Source organism: Scomber scombrus, chromosome 5 (genome assembly GCF_963691925.1).
Source record: "Scomber scombrus chromosome 5, fScoSco1.1, whole genome shotgun sequence".
NCBI classification, from domain to species: domain Eukaryota; kingdom Metazoa; phylum Chordata; class Actinopteri; order Scombriformes; family Scombridae; genus Scomber; species Scomber scombrus.
The window spans coordinates 22,702,455-22,719,973 of NC_084974.1; the positions used below are offsets into that span (position 1 = coordinate 22,702,455).

At 41.0% G+C, this 17,519-nt stretch overlaps 1 protein-coding gene across 3 annotated transcripts in view; it reads right to left on the minus strand.

Annotated features, from left to right (window-relative positions):
• bcl9l (bcl9 like) overlaps positions 1–17,519 on the minus strand; it is a 32,781-nt gene that overhangs the window by 7,600 nt on the left and 7,662 nt on the right. For all 3 annotated transcript variants that reach the window (XM_062418807.1, XM_062418805.1, XM_062418806.1), the window contains 2 exons: positions 1,881–1,954; positions 1,175–1,583 (listed from right to left, as the gene is read on the minus strand). In XM_062418807.1, the coding sequence (XP_062274791.1) occupies positions 1,175–1,499 (325 nt within the window). In that variant the 5' untranslated portion in view covers positions 1,500–1,583; positions 1,881–1,954. The remainder of the gene's footprint in view (positions 1–1,174; positions 1,584–1,880; positions 1,955–17,519) is intronic.

Consider the following 17,519-nt stretch of genomic DNA (forward strand, 5'->3'; position numbering starts at 1 on the left):
ATCACAGGGAATGACAGAGCAAGAGAGAGAGCGAGAGAGAGAGAAAAGGGACGTGTGTGTTTGTCTGTGTGTTAGTGGGTGGGCGTGTGTGTGTGTGTACGGAGGGGGGCGGGGGGTCAAATGGAGCAAGAGGAGATTTTCCATCAAAAGACCCACCCTATCTTTCATTCTCTCCGTCTTTCAGCTTTTACAGCTCTATGTGGGAACCACACCACTCCCTCTGAGTCTATCAAGGTGTGTGTGTGTGTGTGTTGTATTGCCATCATTGTGGGAATCAATTTAAGTTACATACCTTGGAAGTGAGGCCGGTCCTCACTTTCTCACACTCTGTCAAAGGGCCTTTTGAGGCTTTAGACTTGGTTTTAGGGTGAAGGTTAAATTGTGTTTATGTTCTAATTAGAGTAAGTGTTTGGGTTTAGCATTTAGTTGTGATGGTTAGGGTTAGGGGCTGGGAAATGCATTATGTCAATCAATGTCCTCACTAGAATAGCTATACAAACATGTGTACGTGTGTGTGTGTGTGTGTGTGTGTGTGTGTGTGTGTGTGTGTGTGTGTGTGTGTTACAAAGAGGAGGTTCAAGTCATGTACAGGAAGCCCAGATGAGTTTCACAAATTCATATAAATGTCATCTGCAGCCATAACACTCACGTGAACACCTAAAAAAAAACCCAATAGCAAACAAATGCAAATGAAACACATGAACAGTGTTGACTGAGACACTCATCAAATAGGAACTTAAAGTCTTTCCACCCACTCAGCATCTCTTGTTTTACAAACAACAACAACAACCTCTCCAGGCTTACTAAATTTTCACAACCTCATGACCTATCTCTGTCTCTTTACAGACACTACAGAAACCCTGATGCTTTTTCATCTAAGACACGTCACTGCAGCGCGGGCATGGCACAACTATCAAAAGCCAGGGGGAAATTCTGACGCTTCACTGAAAGGTCAGGGCATTTCAGCAAGAGAGAAAACAAGTTCTTCTGTCCTCTCAGTCCTTACATTCACTTCCTGCTGTGGAGGAGGTGAATGCTCGTAATCTTGTATTTCGGGTAAAGATTGGGCTGATAGGAAGGTAAAGGAAGTGAACTTCTGCATACTTCGAACAGAAACATACAGTCTATATGTCCGACACTCTGACTCAGTTTTCTCTGTACATGTGCACCTTACCTCCTTTGGCATCTGTCTCCAGGGCTGGAGGAATGGCATTTCTTGAATCACCAGAGTCAATGGAGACACTCCGCTCCCGCTTCGATTTGGTTTTCAGCATCCCTCCGACGCTGCTCACTGATTGGCTGACAGCCTTCAGCCCAGGGTTGCCGGGAGAAATCTGGTTGGTTTTGACTCCATGGCTCCCAGCACTTACGCTCTTTGGACCCAGGTGACCAGCAGTGCCCTGCTGCTGCTGAGCCTGCTGGTTTACACTGGCTATTTGAGATCGGCTGTCACCGGTGACCTGCTTGCCATGATTGGCTAGATTATTGTCTGGGTGCATTTGATTGGCTGGTGATTGAGGTGGAGGTCTGGTATGGAGAATAGTTGTGCCTGTCAGCGGAGCTCACATTGCTTACAGGCAACACTGATGGAGAGAAAAAAAAAAGATAATCAGCACTTCAGAATAAAACTGTCTATCGGGCCTTGAAAGTTGTGTTTTAAGGCAAATTCAAATTAATTTAAATTCCTCCACAAGGCCATATCTGACTTTGTGACTTGAGAAATGTTGAAGAAAACTTGTACTTGACTATAAATTATAAATACATAGCTTCATTGAATCCATTTCAGCTGAAAACAAACTCTACACTGAGCCTGTACTGCGTGGATGATTGGAAACACACTTTGGTTCCAGGTTAGGCTTTAAAACGGCCTGTTCACTCACCTCATCTCACCCAGACGCTCAACTGACATACTGCCATGTTGCTCTCCAGGACGCTTCACTGACCACACATGGACCTGAGGGACAACAAGAAAGTAATATCATCAGTGGAGGCAGATAGCAACCTTTACAGTCAGTGCTATCTGTTAGTGTATGCTTTCTCAGCCGGTGGGTCAACATCAACCTCATGAGCAAAGAGAGAAGAAGCCACAAGATTGATAAGGGAGTAAGGCCAGAGACACTCTGATGTAACTATCCCTTTAAGGGAAAGAAAGCAAAGAATGAGTTAGAACTAAGGGAGGGACCTGCAACTCAGAAGTAGCTCAGCAGCCTTTTAGGTCCCTCCCCCTACCAAACACTTTGCAAACCACAAAAACTCCACCACACATTCCACAACAGTGTCTGTAGCAATACCTGTCTCTCCCTCACTCGCTCGCTCACTTACTCACACAGACTCATTCTCTCAGTTTCACACATTTTGAGTTTAAGCACACAACTTATTACTGGCTCATGATACAGTTTTGTTTAGGCCTATTTAGACACACCACCAAACCTTGAGGGTTTATCAGCATTACCCACATTTGCCTTTAATCCATTTTAGTGTGACCTGAGAGCCCAGATGACGAAGCCTATGCCTCACCTCTCCACGTTCTGCTTCTTGTTTTACTGGTAAAGTTAGAGGATAAAAACTGTTTTGAAAACTGTGCAGGATTCAAGCTCAACTTTTAGAAAAGTGGAAACTTCCCTGCACATACGGCTTCATTCAAGCTGATGTCACCTGGCTGTGTCCATAACCCAAAGCTACTGATTTTAACCTTTGTAACTGGGGTGCACTTCTCCGTGTGTTGAAGAATGTCTTTGCAGTCCAAAAACTGGTTGTACGCATGTTTCTACACCATCTATTACACAAAGGCTGCTTGTGCACAGAGCATTAAAACAGTATTTGCAGGTCTCAACTAGACCCTTCCACACCTGTTGCTTGTGAACAATAGTTGCTCAAAACAGTCATCATGGGCTGTTCAAAAACATCTAGCCTAGATATTTGGCTGACATAATGCAGATCTCGTGTAAACATTTCCACTGGTTTCCATTTTTGGCAGATGACAGTTCTGCTGTTGCACACCGCATTTTCAGACAGGTCAGCTGTCCCCGCTCTAACAGAACCATCTGTACCACTCACTCACCTTGACAGGTAATGGTAAACACAATGCTGTAATTAGTCATTAACTAACGCCGGCTCAAGACAGCACAGAAAGGTGCCTTGTTCGCTGGCTGAGGCCTTCATCATTCATTAACTCAAATGGGGACAGTCAGACGTCGCTCCTGTTGACAAAGTGTGACTCACTCGCTTTGTGCAACACAAAGTGGACGCAGACTAATCACACAGTGAGTCGTTGACCTTCGAGTGGACAATTAAGAAAAGATAGGCCTATCTAAAGTGAATCTAGTAGATATCAAGGTGTCTGTGACATGATCAACAAACTGAAAAGCCTGTAGAAGTCATATGTATCTAGTTTGTGCTGTTACTTTGAAGCGGGTACAAATCATTGGGCTGTCAAGTAAATTTTGTGTCTTGCTTTAATATTTTCTAAACCTGGAGCCAGGCCTAATAATACCATTATCCCCACTCACTGCCGCATGTATGGAGGCTATATTTAAAGTCCCCCTCCAGTCAAAAATATGTTTTTCTTCTTGTTCCTACACTTAAATGTTTGAGCTGCACTGTGCAGAATGATGTTTGTGCAGAGTTTGACACTGGAAAGCTGTTTTAATATTTATCTGCGGACAGTGGAAAGTTCCTCTGTGCTCATTGAAAATCCAATTTTAGGGGGTGGGTCCACAAGCATTATTTCTGACAATGTGACTGTTTTGGCGTAACCACTGTTATGTCCACTGATTTGTGGACTCATATTTTGAAGCCTCAATTTGGCATTTTGATTGTCGCCATCTTGGTTTTTAATAAATAAAATGTACTTACTGGAAAAACTGAACAGCTGACTCTATGGAGGGTCTTTTAGTACAACCAAACGCTGAACAAGACTTTTTAGTCGACCAAAATGTTAGAATTGAATTCCCTGGACTGAAAACATGCTAAAATAGTGACAGCTATGCAAACACTCATATTCTAATCTGGGGTGACATTATGTAATATACGTAACCAATGTTGTCACTATGGTAGCCACTTGTCAATCACAAAGTAGCCACACCCCAAAGCATACCCTGCTTTATTGCTTATTTTACTCTAAATGGGACCTTAATGTACAAAATGACTTCCATACAATCCAACTTCTTTTTACAGTCAGCGGAGTCTTCCCCTGCTAGCCATTAGAGAGAATGCAGGTTTGAGTCACTTCCTCATTGACCTCATTCTTCAGACCTGGAGCTTCCTGCTTGTTTCTGACATCACAAATAATTTAGAAGCCAGTCCTGGTCCAATATTCAACTTTCACAAGTGTGATGTTAAAACTTGCAGCCAACAGTGCATATAGACTGAAAATTAACTTTACAGTGAAGTAGGAGACAGCTTGAGTTCAGCAGTTAAACTTTGGAAATGGAAAATTCATATTAATAGATTCTGAATTTCTCAATGAGAGAAAGAGTAGATGTAATTTTAAGGATTTTAACAAGATAATTTAACTTTTTTTCTGGAATAACCATATCAGAAACAAATAATTATTCAAAGTAGAATATTTTATATACATCTTACAACACATCTAAAGGGATCCGTATATTGCAACCAGCCACAAGAACAACACAACTGTGATAGTCATTACAGTGACTTTGAAACACGTACAGCCCTTTTCAGAGGTTTTATATGGTTTTTAGATTCTGTAAAGTAGGAAAACACCAATGTATGAAAAGGATTACAACTGTTCAAACTAATCTGCCCTTCAACAATTACGGCTAAACAAGGAGCTGACATGACATGGCAATTTTTGGTTAGCACATTAATGTTTAACTGAACTGTTATGTGGTCACAGATCTCAACAAAGCAGGCTTCTCTACTCAAGCCAAGATATTCTATTTGAATAGAGGTGTTTACAGGCCTTGACAAAATATTCTCTTTGGAAGAGTCTCCAGACCTAATTTGTGTTGCAACATCTACAGAAAAGTACTACAGTATACACAAAGACCCATGAACCATGACTGTTTATACACCATTTACAGTATTGTGCAAAGGTTTAAGGCACTTCAAACATTTCGACTGTTATCCATAATCCAGAGAGGTGTCTGATTGGTCCCAAATTTAGTCTGCAGCATGATGATGACCCCAAATATTCAGCCAGAGTCATCAAGCACTATTTTGATAGACAAAAGGAACAAGCAATCCTGCAACAGATGGTATGGCTCCCAAAGAGTCCTGATATCAACATCATGGAGTCAGTCTGGGATTACATGAAGAGGCAGAAGCAGCTGAGGCGCAGAAATCCACAGAAGAACAACTGTGGCAACTTCTCCAAGATGCAGGAAACAACCAACCTGCCAACTGCTGCTGTTATAAAGACAGAGCGTGCTCACATCATGTTATTGATTTCATTTAGGTTTATTCTGTTTACTGAATTTTATATGACATTGATTAATAAAAGCTATTCATGGAACTATTTTGAAAGCATCCGCACTTGCTTAAAACTTCTGCACAGGACTGTATTTCAGATTAGACATGAGCAGGTATTACGATTTTTCTAAGTAATTTGAATCTTCAGGATATTAATTTAAGGGCATATTAATACTAAAATCATCTTGATTACACAGAGGTGATAATCTTTACTTTGAAACTTCTTAAAAATGAGCATGACCTACTTGTATATCCTATTTTATCTATGTAATGCAGATCAGTGAACACGAGCAATTTGCATTTTGTGCCACCACCTCCCATTTTTGTTTATAAAAAGGCATAGACAAATCAGACACGCCTGGACAACCAACACTGAACTTAACTGGTGTCATCTGCATTCAGTACATCCTGATCCCAAGACGTGAACATAACAAGACATGTAACTGCTAAGTTTGAGAAATGATTAGTACTTAATTATCTTGACATTTGAATGATGAATTAAATCAAATCAACCTGGCTGCTATGCAATTAGTTAGCAATAAAATCAAGGTTGTAAAGCCAAACTTAATGTCCCTTAAGGGACGTGTTCTCCATTTCCCATCCAGTCAAACTGTTGCAGCCAAAGCAGGTTTTAACATTCATGTTCAGTCTAGCTATGTTCAAGGTTGCTGCTCTTCATCTGGTCTTAAAGGCTACAGCCTCTCGTATCAAACAGGGTTTCCTGTTGTTTTCTCATTATGGTTTAACAACTGATCAGCGGCAAGAAAATGCATATTGCACTTCTTTACCAGAGCCATTAAGCCATTTAACCCTTTCACAAACAGTGAGATAAGTGAGAAATTGTGGTAAAATGATCATGAGTCTTTAAAGGCATTCATTTCTTGCTCACTGTTATCTGGGATAGGCCCACGACGCTGCAAGGATTAAGTGGTTATAATTAGATAACAGCTGGATGCATGGATGAAATTTGATAAAAGACCTGTCTTACTGTGCAAAAGTGCATGCTGACGCAGTTTGGAAATGTACAAACACCAGTTTAGCTTGTTATGTAAAGGGCACTGGCTCCTATGACTAATCAGACATACCTCGTGTGTACAAAGACTGACTAGTCAAGGTCCTGGCTCACCCATGCTGACTAGCAGTGGACCAATTACTGACTAAAAACATGTGAAAAGGAAACCATGTCAATCCTTTCTCACAATGTTTATTTCAGCTACATTAAGGTGATATTTAACAGGTAATTCATAATAAGGTGTGACCAGACGGGTGCAGGACTACCACATTTTTTTGGTTTATTGTAACACGTGTGACTAATAGTTATGTATTGTAGCTGATATATTTTGAAGTAGCCAATCATTTATAAATAGGCCCATGCAAGTGCCTTATTAGGCAAAAAGAAAACCTGTGTTACTAATAACATTGATGATGGCTCTGATCTATTCCAGTGTCTCAGTATGCCAGTATGCAGCACACCAGGACCCTGAAACTGAAGCAGCCAACATACATTTTTATTATTATATTATTATAGTCTACGTTACTATATGCTGAGGCCCTTTATCATAGCAGTACAGTACCTGGCCACACCTGCCCAATGGCAGTTCTTGGAGTTGGTGGTCATGCTGAGTGGAAGAAGAAATTAGGAGCCTGTCACAAAACAGAATAACTGATTTATTTGATTACTTTGCTGATTAAAACCTGATTCAAATCTGGCAGCTGATCTGCAAATTAGTAATCTTAACCTAGTAAATAATCAGTTTTGTATGTGAATTAATAAAATGGAAATAATTTGCCATTTGGTAAAATACGTTTAAGGGATGTCAAAGACAACACAACATAGTCTCATGAAACTTTATAACCACAAACTAGACACCAAGAGCATTCAGAGGATGGATGGCTTTCTTAGGTATATTGACAGTAAGGGGGTTTCTTTCTGAAAAAAACAATTCTTACAGAAATCTCCAAATGTCTAAAGTTTTAATACCAAATCCCAGCATGAATGTTTCTATGGTGCTCCTTAAGGTCTTGGTGTCTTAATGTGGTATTTTGGTATTGATAACCATTTTTATTCATTCTAAACTTCTAAACAAAATCTGTGTAAATGGTATCAACCAAAAAACAACTTAAGAGACATAATTGAGCATCATGGCCATCATGTGCCTCCATCATAATGTCCTAAGCCCTTATACTCTAGGAACCTAACCAAAACACAATGTTTATTACAGATTTATTACTAGACAAACTCAACACACAGAGCTGAGCTATATCTCAAATTAATTATCAGGTTAGGGTCCCAGCTTTCAGATGATACACCACTTCTATGTGGTATATTCTGTTGACCTGCTATCTGCCCCTAAAGATCCCCTGTGTCCCCCAAAATGGGGTCTATGGTAGTGATACACAGCTGATACGGACTGACTGGAATAGTGGCTCTTACTTGAATTATCAATTTAAAATAATCTCAGTGTACTATAACAGGAAACCTCACTTATTTGCCACTTTATTAGGCAAAGATCATGATGCACAATATTCATCAAATATCCAAAATGTATCCAGTTGAGTGAATCCAGTCCAACTTATACCTGTCGATTATGTTATAAAATACACTTATGAATTACTAATCGACGCAAAACTTTGATACGGAGTAACACATAAGGATGGTCTTCTAAGTTTAAACACATACGACAATCATAGCTTCATACACTATATCTCATCTGGCACGGTTGTGTAATTTGGCCCATCCACCAGCAGTCACTGTTAGCTTTTTCAGCTCTCTGTTGACTCGCAGCAGCAGCGCATTCTTGCCTTATTTGCAAAATCTGCTCAACAGTGTATTGTGGTCCATAAAAGTTTATCTGTCTTATGCATGAATCAACATGTTGTTGTACGCTACGAACATTCCTCTCTGCAGTCTCAGTAACAAAAGCTTTTCTTTTTTAAAATATAAATAACTGTTTAAAGAAATTACCTAACTGGCTGTTTCTCTGTCATTTGTTTGAATAAACTCACAAACCAATCAACCCGACAGTTTGTGTCCATGAGAGAAACTGAACAGAAATATGAAAGCACTGGAGTGATTATATCCAAGCCCTGATGTACATCGTTTGGTCTTATTGCCTAATGTTAAACAATTAAACATGTTGCTGCTATAAAAGAAGATAAGTGAACTTCATTTGTTTTTTGTAATATCAAATCCTTCATAAATCAGTCAACACTCGTCATTTGTTTACACAAAAGGTGAGCTGTTACCTAATCAGCAAATGTGTCGGGGTGTAATATATTCTCTGTTTCTCATTTGACATTTCACACAAGTTTCAACAAATTTAATTGTTGGACCTTGTCCAGATGTGTCCAATCACTGCTCCCTGCAAATTAGGGGAAATAATTCAATGAGTGAAATCCATAGCACATGCTCTTTAAGTATAAAGCCAATTTAGGGCATAATAACAAGTACACACACACACACACACACACACACACACACACACACACACACACACACACACACACACACACACACACACACACACACAAACCAGTCCGACACACGCGCACCTACATTCTTTCAACATGAATAGAAACAAACATAACTGTTCTCAGTTAGGCTTGAAGGTTTAGATGGTTTAAATGAATTTGCTAAAAAGTATTTGCCTTTGAGCGAGGAAAATACTGATGTTCTACTTATTTTTCTCGTCCAGTGATGTTGTATTCTAAGAAACACTCGTCGGTGGTTTCCAGGTTTTCAGTGTAAATCCCTGGACAATGCTGTAAGAATAATGCAGGTCAGAATTTTTTTTTTAAAACAACATTTTAAAGAAGCTGTTGTGCCTGTGTGTGGGTATATGTGTCATTAAATAGGCTGAGCTCCCATTTAGTCCCAAAGGCCCTATGAAATATGTTTAATTTTTTCCAGAATTTCACCAATTCAATAAGAAAGCATTTAAAATGTAATTGAATGAGATGAATACACAGTAGGGTCCAATAGACTGAAACCGCTTTCCCATTGTTGGACCCTACTGTGTGTGAATGATGCAACACAACATTGCACTATTTTCTTTATCAAAGCATAGTGCTTCAACACAGAGTACACTCTCTCTCTCACACACACACACACACACACACACACACACACATTAGTTTGAAGAAGTGAAACAGATATGTAAGCACTGCGGCCTGAAGTAATCCCTCACATTTTTGTGAGTGATCGCACTGCGCGCCATAAAAAAAGCCTTAGTCGTGTCAGAGGGCCTCATCGACATGACTCTGTGTGTGTGTGTGTGTGTGTGTGACACTTTTAATTCGAGAGGGGGTGCCAGTCAAGAGGCATGTCTGGCTACTCATTGAGACAAGATGGCGCCAGGGTGCTCGGCTGGCCGTCTGTCGCTCTGCTCTGTGTTCACTGTGTGCGTAGTTTTTTACCTGTTCTGTCAAGAGGTATCATCTCTCCTCACGTATGATCGTGGAACTCTGCTTGAGATTGGAGGCTTCTTCGATCACCTTAAATTTGATAAATTGGTGAGTTCTCCTCCATGCCTCGAGGAAATCCCGGCGTTTCTGAGGCGTCCTCCCCTCTACTTTGCCCGCCAGAGACGCCGGAGAAGGCGTGGTAAACGTGGAGGCCTCCGGGTTAGGCTCGAGGCTAACCTGAGGTATGTCCGTGTGTCTGATCACTGCAATGATGTGCATTTTCTGGAAGTTCCCCTTTCCCTGCGCTCGAGGAGGACTAGAGGCCGATGGATCCGACCAGTGCTCCCTGACGTCAGCGGCTTTGACAGCGTCAGCTGTTCGGTGGACCCCGATCAGATTTTGCTGCCTCCTTCTAGCTGGCGTGCTCGAATCGGGAGACGCGGTGTGGACCGTCGAAACCTCCGCTCACTGAAGCGTGCTTCGTCCTCATCTGACACTTCTAATGTTCAGTTGGCTTTGTTGAATGTGAGATCCGTCACCAACAAAACTTTTTTACTAAATGATTTCTTTACCTCACGCAAACTGGATATTATGTTCTTAACGGAAACCTGGCTCCGTGAAGGTGAACTTGTTCCTTTTTCGGAGCTTCTTCCCCCTGGATGTAGTTTCTTCAGCTCCCCTCGCACCACCGGCAAAGGTGGAGGACTGGCATCCATATTTAAATCCACCTTTCACTGCCAGCAGTCTCCAGCTGTCAACTGCTCCAGCTTCGAGCTCCAACTCTTTGAGGTAAACTTTCCCGTGACTGTTCTTTGTGCGGTGGTCTATCGACCACCGAAATTTAACAAAGACTTTATTCGGGATTTTGCGGACTTTGTGTCGGGTGTCACTCTTAAATATGATCACTTTTTAATTGTCGGCGATTTCAACGTGCATGTCTGCTGTGAAACTAGACCTTTGGTCAGAGACTTTCTCAATCTCATTGACTCTTTTAATCTCACGCAGTCTGTTTCGGAGCCGACGCATGAAAAAGGCCACATTTTGGATCTTGTGTTGTCTTATGGATTAAATGTACAGATTACCGAAATCTGTCACACTCCCTTATCCGACCATCTACCTGTTTTATTTTCCCTCTCACTGCCTGCACCTTCTACTACGGACTCTGCCGCCGTTCGCTGTCTCCGTGTTTTTAATTCTTCAACTCCTCTGCAGTTCTCCGCTGCTTTTAAAAACTCCTTCTTGTATTCTCTGGATGATTTTGGCGACCTCAGTGTGGATGTCTGCATGACGATGTTTGATTCACTCTGCACTGAGATTTTGGACTCCATTGCTCCCATGACTTTAAAGCGTGTAAAGCCACAGACTGAGCCTTGGCTGAACGAGTCCACTCGTGCGCTCAGACGCGCATGTAGACAGGCAGAAAGAAAGTGGAAAAAGGCCAAACTCCAAATTTCTTGGGATCTCCTACGTGACTGTCTGCTAACTTATCAGCAGGCTGTTAAAGCTGCTAAAACTGAATATTTTGCCTCACTTGTCTCCGCAAATGTTCACAAACCGCAGGTTCTTTTTAATGTATTTGATTCTCTTGTGAATCCTTGTGATGCTGTCTGTATTGAGCCTTCTTCTTCTCTGTGTGAGGATTTTCTGCAGTTCTTCATCAATAAGATTTCTGCTCTTAGGTCCCTGCTTCCTCAGTCTGCTCAGGACCCCTCAGTTCCCACAGCAAGCTCAGCTGTTTTTCATCAGTTTGAGCCTGTTTCTCTCTCTTCACTCACTGAAATCGTGGAACACTTACGTCCTGCTAACTGCCCATCCGACAGCATCCCATCCCGTTTGTTTAAAGAGGTTTTCTGCTCAGTTGAGTCTTTTATCTTGTTTTTTATAAATCAGTGTCTCAGCTCTGGATGTGTTCCATCCTCCTTCAAACATGCCACGGTGCAGCCTCTTTTGAAAAAGAAAAATCTGGATCCCTCGGTTTTGTCCAATTTTAGGCCAATTTCCAAACTCCCTTTTATTTCCAAGATTTTAGAGAAAGTCGTTTTTTACCAACTCCAAGACTTTTTAAAAAGGGCCAATGTTTGTGAATTGTTTCAGTCTGGTTTTAAGCCTCTCCACAGCACTGAAACTGCTCTGTTAAAAGTTTTTAATGATCTTCTGTTAAACCTTGATTCTGGTAACTGTGCCTTTTTATTTCTTCTTGACCTGACAGCGGCGTTTGACACAGTGGATCATACAATTCTTCTGTCACGCCTTGAACACTGTGTAGGCATCAAAGGCACTGCTTTGAGTTGGTTTAAATCGTACCTCTCTGATAGATCCTTCTCTGTGCACATGGGCCAGTTTTCCTCCACAGTGGCCCCTCTGACCTGCGGGGTCCCCCAGGGGTCAGTTCTGGGCCCTCTACTGTTCTCCCTTTATATGTTACCCCTAGGGTCGATTTTTAGGAAGTATGGTATTCCTTTTCACTGTTTTGCTGATGATGTGCAGGTATATCTGCCGTTAAAGGTACCTACCAGAGATTCTCTTCATGCTGTGCATAACTGCATGAGGGACATTAAAACATGGATGGACTTAAACTTCTTAAAATTAAATGAGAACAAAACAGAGGTTGTCCTGTTCGGTCGCCCTGACCTGGTTCAGGTCCTTGCCAGCTCTCTTGGCCCACTAGCACCTTACATAGGATCCCACGCCAGGAATCTTGGCGTTATTATTGATGGTGCTTTTAAATTAGATAAACAGGTCAGCTCTGTGGTCAAGTCTAGCTTTTTTCAGCTGAGGCTTCTAGCCAAAGTTAAACCATATCTAAGCCAGAAAGACCTTGAAAAAGTCATCCATGCTTTTATTACATCTCGCTTAGACTACTGCAACTCCTTGTATGTCGGCATTGCCCAGTCAGAGCTTAACCGACTGCAGCTGGTTCAAAACGCAGCAGCTCGTCTCCTAACTAGTACTAAGAAACGAGAGCACATAACTCCGGTGCTCTCTTCTCTTCATTGGCTTCCGGTTAGATACAGGATTGATTTTAAGATTCTTTTATTTGTTTTTAAGTCTCTGAATGGGCTGGCCCCAGAATACCTGTCTGACCTTATTAAACTCCATCAGCCCTCCAGAGCCCTTAGGTCAGCTACCCAGGTGGTCTTGGACGTTCCTCGATCCATCAGAAAAACTAGAGGAGATCGAGCCTTCGCAGTTGCGGCTCCCACCCTGTGGAACACATTACCTTTTACTGTGCGGACTGCAAACAGCCTCTCCACTTTTAAAACACTACTTAAAACGCACCTTTTCACTTTGGCCTTTGGTGGAGGATAGCCGCTTTTATTGGGTCTTTTATCTGTTTTATTTCTCTATATTATTATTATTTTTTATTTTTTTTTCCATTGTTTTTATTGTTTGTTTTTATTGTTTCTACTTATTTTGCTGTAAAGCACTTTGGTAGGCCATTGGCTGTGTTAAATGTGCTATATAAATAAAGATGACATTGACATTGACATTGATAAATAATATTTATAAAACAGAAAGAAAATAGCTCTGTCAAACTATATGAAACAGGAAAGCAAATTTAAAGTAGCAATGAAATATGCATTAACAGAAACCAGTACTGCTAAAACAGATAGACCACAACTTGATTCAGTTTTCAATAGGGGTCTGTGTGTGTGTGTGTGTGTGTGTGTGTGTGTGTGTGTGTGTGTGTGTGTGTGTGTGTGTGTGTGTGTGTGTGCGTGCGTGCGTGTGTGTGTGTGGTCCCACAGTCTCAGAGTTCAATCCACTCTGTCAACAGTCTGTTTTGCCTCCCCCACAAACCCCTAAATCCCTTCAGTTCGATCCACTTTCACGGACATAAAAAGACAGACAAGTTAAAAGTCCGCTTCAGGTTTTACCTCGGATCGTTGCCCTCAGTGAAACACAGACATAGACATCAGAAGACAGAAGCTGCAGCATTGAGCTGCAACAGCATGATGAGCTGCAGCAGCTCATCAGCATGAGTTGCAGCAACATGAGCTGCAGTGGCAGCGTGTCCTTAAATGACACCAGAACATGTTATAGACTGTAAGCATAGCTTTTTTCTGTTCATGCAATTTAGGCACTGTGAAAAAAATGCATTGGTGCTACAGAGAAAACTCAGATTTTTTTTATAAATTGCATCTAAATTTCAGCAAATTCCACGATATTCAGCATTTTACAGTAGATTCAATTTAAAAAAAATCTAATTCTGTGTTTTCTGCATCGCGCAAAACAAATCATAGGGCCCTAAGTCCCACTGGGTCACACAGTCCTCTGTATTTTTAGAGCAAGCTGGTATTAATAGACCCAGAGAGCCCTGGGGAGTCAGGGCCAACAGCGAGAACAAAATACAAAGCCAAGTCCAAAACACAGATGCCACAGTGCTGCTCTGTGGATTCACACCAGTAAACACTGAGACGTGTTTAACAGTGCTGATGAATGAATAATGTGTGTGACGCAGGAGTGCGCACATTTACACAGAGATCCACAGTTGAGTCCTTTTTGCAATCAGCTGGTTAACAAACTGCATTTGCACATGGCGCCAGTCGAAATGGAGCCTAAGAGGAGGAAAATGTGCTTGGCCACCCCGCGCTCCAACTCAGGACGAGGCCATGGCTAATACAACATGTATGACTGTTACCAGAATAAAACCTCTGTGACGCACTAATCTAAGTTGAAAGTTGCCCTTGAAGCATCCACCGAGTTCTTGTAGTCTTTATCAATGACCGTGGTGATCTAACAGGGACAGCCAAACAAACATTTATAAATCAGGTTCACTAGAGGACATGTGCTGGGTTTAAACTGGAGGCTCAGGTTGTGTGATGGTCAGGCTGCTGGATCTTTTATACAGCATATTTAACTTTAGTAAAGACGCAATAATGTTAAAAAAGGGACACAATGAAGAAAATGAACAGCTGAAACTGATTTAGTATGTGTGACAGGCACTAGAATATAAGAATAAAAACACTTTTAGGAGTATTATAAGATTATTACAGTGATTTCCTCACAGGGCTGGAGGATGAAATGAAAATCAACACTGCAAGAATAACATAGTGATGTTTTATAAAGTTAAAACACTTCCAGATAAGGATGCATATTTGCTAATCTGACTCTCATTCATGCTTGTCATTGTTTTTCCTGAAGTGTCATCATGTCTTCACTGTAAATGACTCCTCTCCACCTAAAGCATAGTTTCCACTGAACTTTATCATCAATATGCTCAAAAATTTTCCACACTTCATCTAAATGTCTAGCCGCCATCCTCATGAATCACTGTGTGTGTCTTTTTTTTTTTTTTTTTACTGAAGAACCAAAACCAGAGAATAGCCGGGTTTTTTTTGAGGTGACGATAAAGTCCCCGATTGTGAGTCGCATTTTCAAGAACAGTTAACCGTTATAATGTTCAGTTTTTTAAAGGTTTCCCCAAAGTTTATGTCGCAGTCAACTCATAACTTGAAGTTTGACTTTTAACAGAACAAACCACATTCATCACTTAAGACATTTCTGACAATATTTATGAATATTTCACTCAACACACAACCTGCTCATGGTCTTCTGGGCTCTGGCTTCCCTGCTTTGTGTAATGTGGGCTGTGTGGCTGGTGTAATGAATCCCTTTATGTTCACACACACACACACACACACACACACACACACACACACACACACACACACACACACACACACACACACACACACACACACACACACACACACACACACACACACACACACACACACACACACACACACACACACACACAAAAGGTTTCAAACAAGCCACTTTGAGATAGAAACGCTGAGATTCTGGTGCTCGACGTACCAGGTGCCTCCTTTAACCCTTAAAACAGGCAGGAGTGAAAAATGAGATGTGAAAATTAATTCTGATTTTACTAGTAATCTCATTTTTTAGATTTTATGATTTGTATCTCCACCAGGATATGTTGAACCTATTAAAGGTATAAAAAATGTTTTATTTGATAACGAGAAGTAATACATTCATGCTTTCCCTTGTCATTAATATCATACATTCTAGTTTCTAAACTGATTTTTATCATTTCTATCAAAGTATAGACCTACCAATGAGCTTCAATTCTACCAATCCCGTTCAACCAATTCTCTTTTTCAACAAAGTGATCTCAGATCATCCAGAGCTGGGTTTTTAAATATACACAATTACGCCCATAGGAAAATAGGAAGCACAGCATTCTTTAATTATGTTACACAATTATGGAATAGTCTACCCAAAGCTATAAGAAATGTGAGCTCTGTGAACATTTTTAATTGTCTAATTTTACTAACTCTCTTTTTTACTGTTTTATTTGCTGTTGTTTCATTGTATTTTTTTCTATAAAGCACTTTGAGCTTGTATGAAAGGTGCTCTATAAATAAAGTTCATTATTATCATTATTATTATTATTATCATTATTATTATTAACTAATTAGAAAAAGGACAAGGCACATACAATTGAACAACCACCTTAACTAATCATGCTCTTAACAGGGTGTTAAAGAGTCTGTATCTCCTGATGCACATTGCCTGTTTAAGAGTTAAAAAAACCGTAATGAACTCAGACAAACGTATAAGATAAAACAACAAGAACAGGGTGTAAACTCTTACTGACATAAAAACGTGTTTTAAGTCACTGCTTTATACTTTACTTTAAAATCAACACTGCTACTGTTTGCAGGAGAAGTGCAGCCGAACATACTGTATATGAGCATTAAACTCCTCCAAAGAAAGGAAAAGCAGCTCAAGGATACAGCTGCAACTTGATGAAAGGAGTGTGACAATATACAGCAGCAGCAAAACACAAAGCTCAGCCTATTGTTGGTATAGGGAGTTTAATTTAGATAAGACCTGCGGACACAGAATACAGCAGAGCACTGCCGCTGCCTCCTGTGGTTTAAATCCCTACGGTGGCAGTGCATACCAAATATGTCTGCTGTTATGACACAAAAAAACTGAATGAAACTCCTGCTTTTAAATCTATAGTCTGCTGTTTTTCTTGACTGAATTAAACACATTCACAATTTAAAGAAACAGAATTGGGAAAATCGTCGGGAGTCGTCAAACTGACCGGCAAAACTTTACATAAATCAACAAGAATGACGACAGGCGAGCTTCGCTAAAGTTTAAAAGATGTCGAATCAGCCGCCAAGCTCCTGCCAACTCACACCGCATCCTGACATACAGCGAGCGAGCGAGCCGGTGACGAAATCTCGCGCGAAACTGTTCTGATATGCAGCGTGACGATTTTATCGCGAGTATATTCCAAACCAATCAAATCATTGAGGGGCGTAAACAAACTTCTGGCGCTATCAACAGGAAGCAGTGTGTACATTTCAACCAATAAGAAGTGTTTAGGGGCGGAACACGGCCGCGAAATTTCGTCCAGATAGAGACAGAGCGAGCTATTTTTTGAGGGGTGGGAGTCATCGCTGGACTGGGCGATGTCGCTCGCGGCATGTCAGGAAAGGCTGATTGAAAACTCATGCATTTTAAATCACTTTTTCTCGCTCGCATCGCTGTATGTCAGGATGCGACCCAGAAAGTATACTGCATGTTTGGCATTTTTTGGTCTGAAAACTCAAGTGCGGCTGTTTAGAGTGTTAACAGGTGGGGTGGATAAACTCTGTTCATGGATTACTGACTACATTCAGCCCCATAGCCACCTCTCA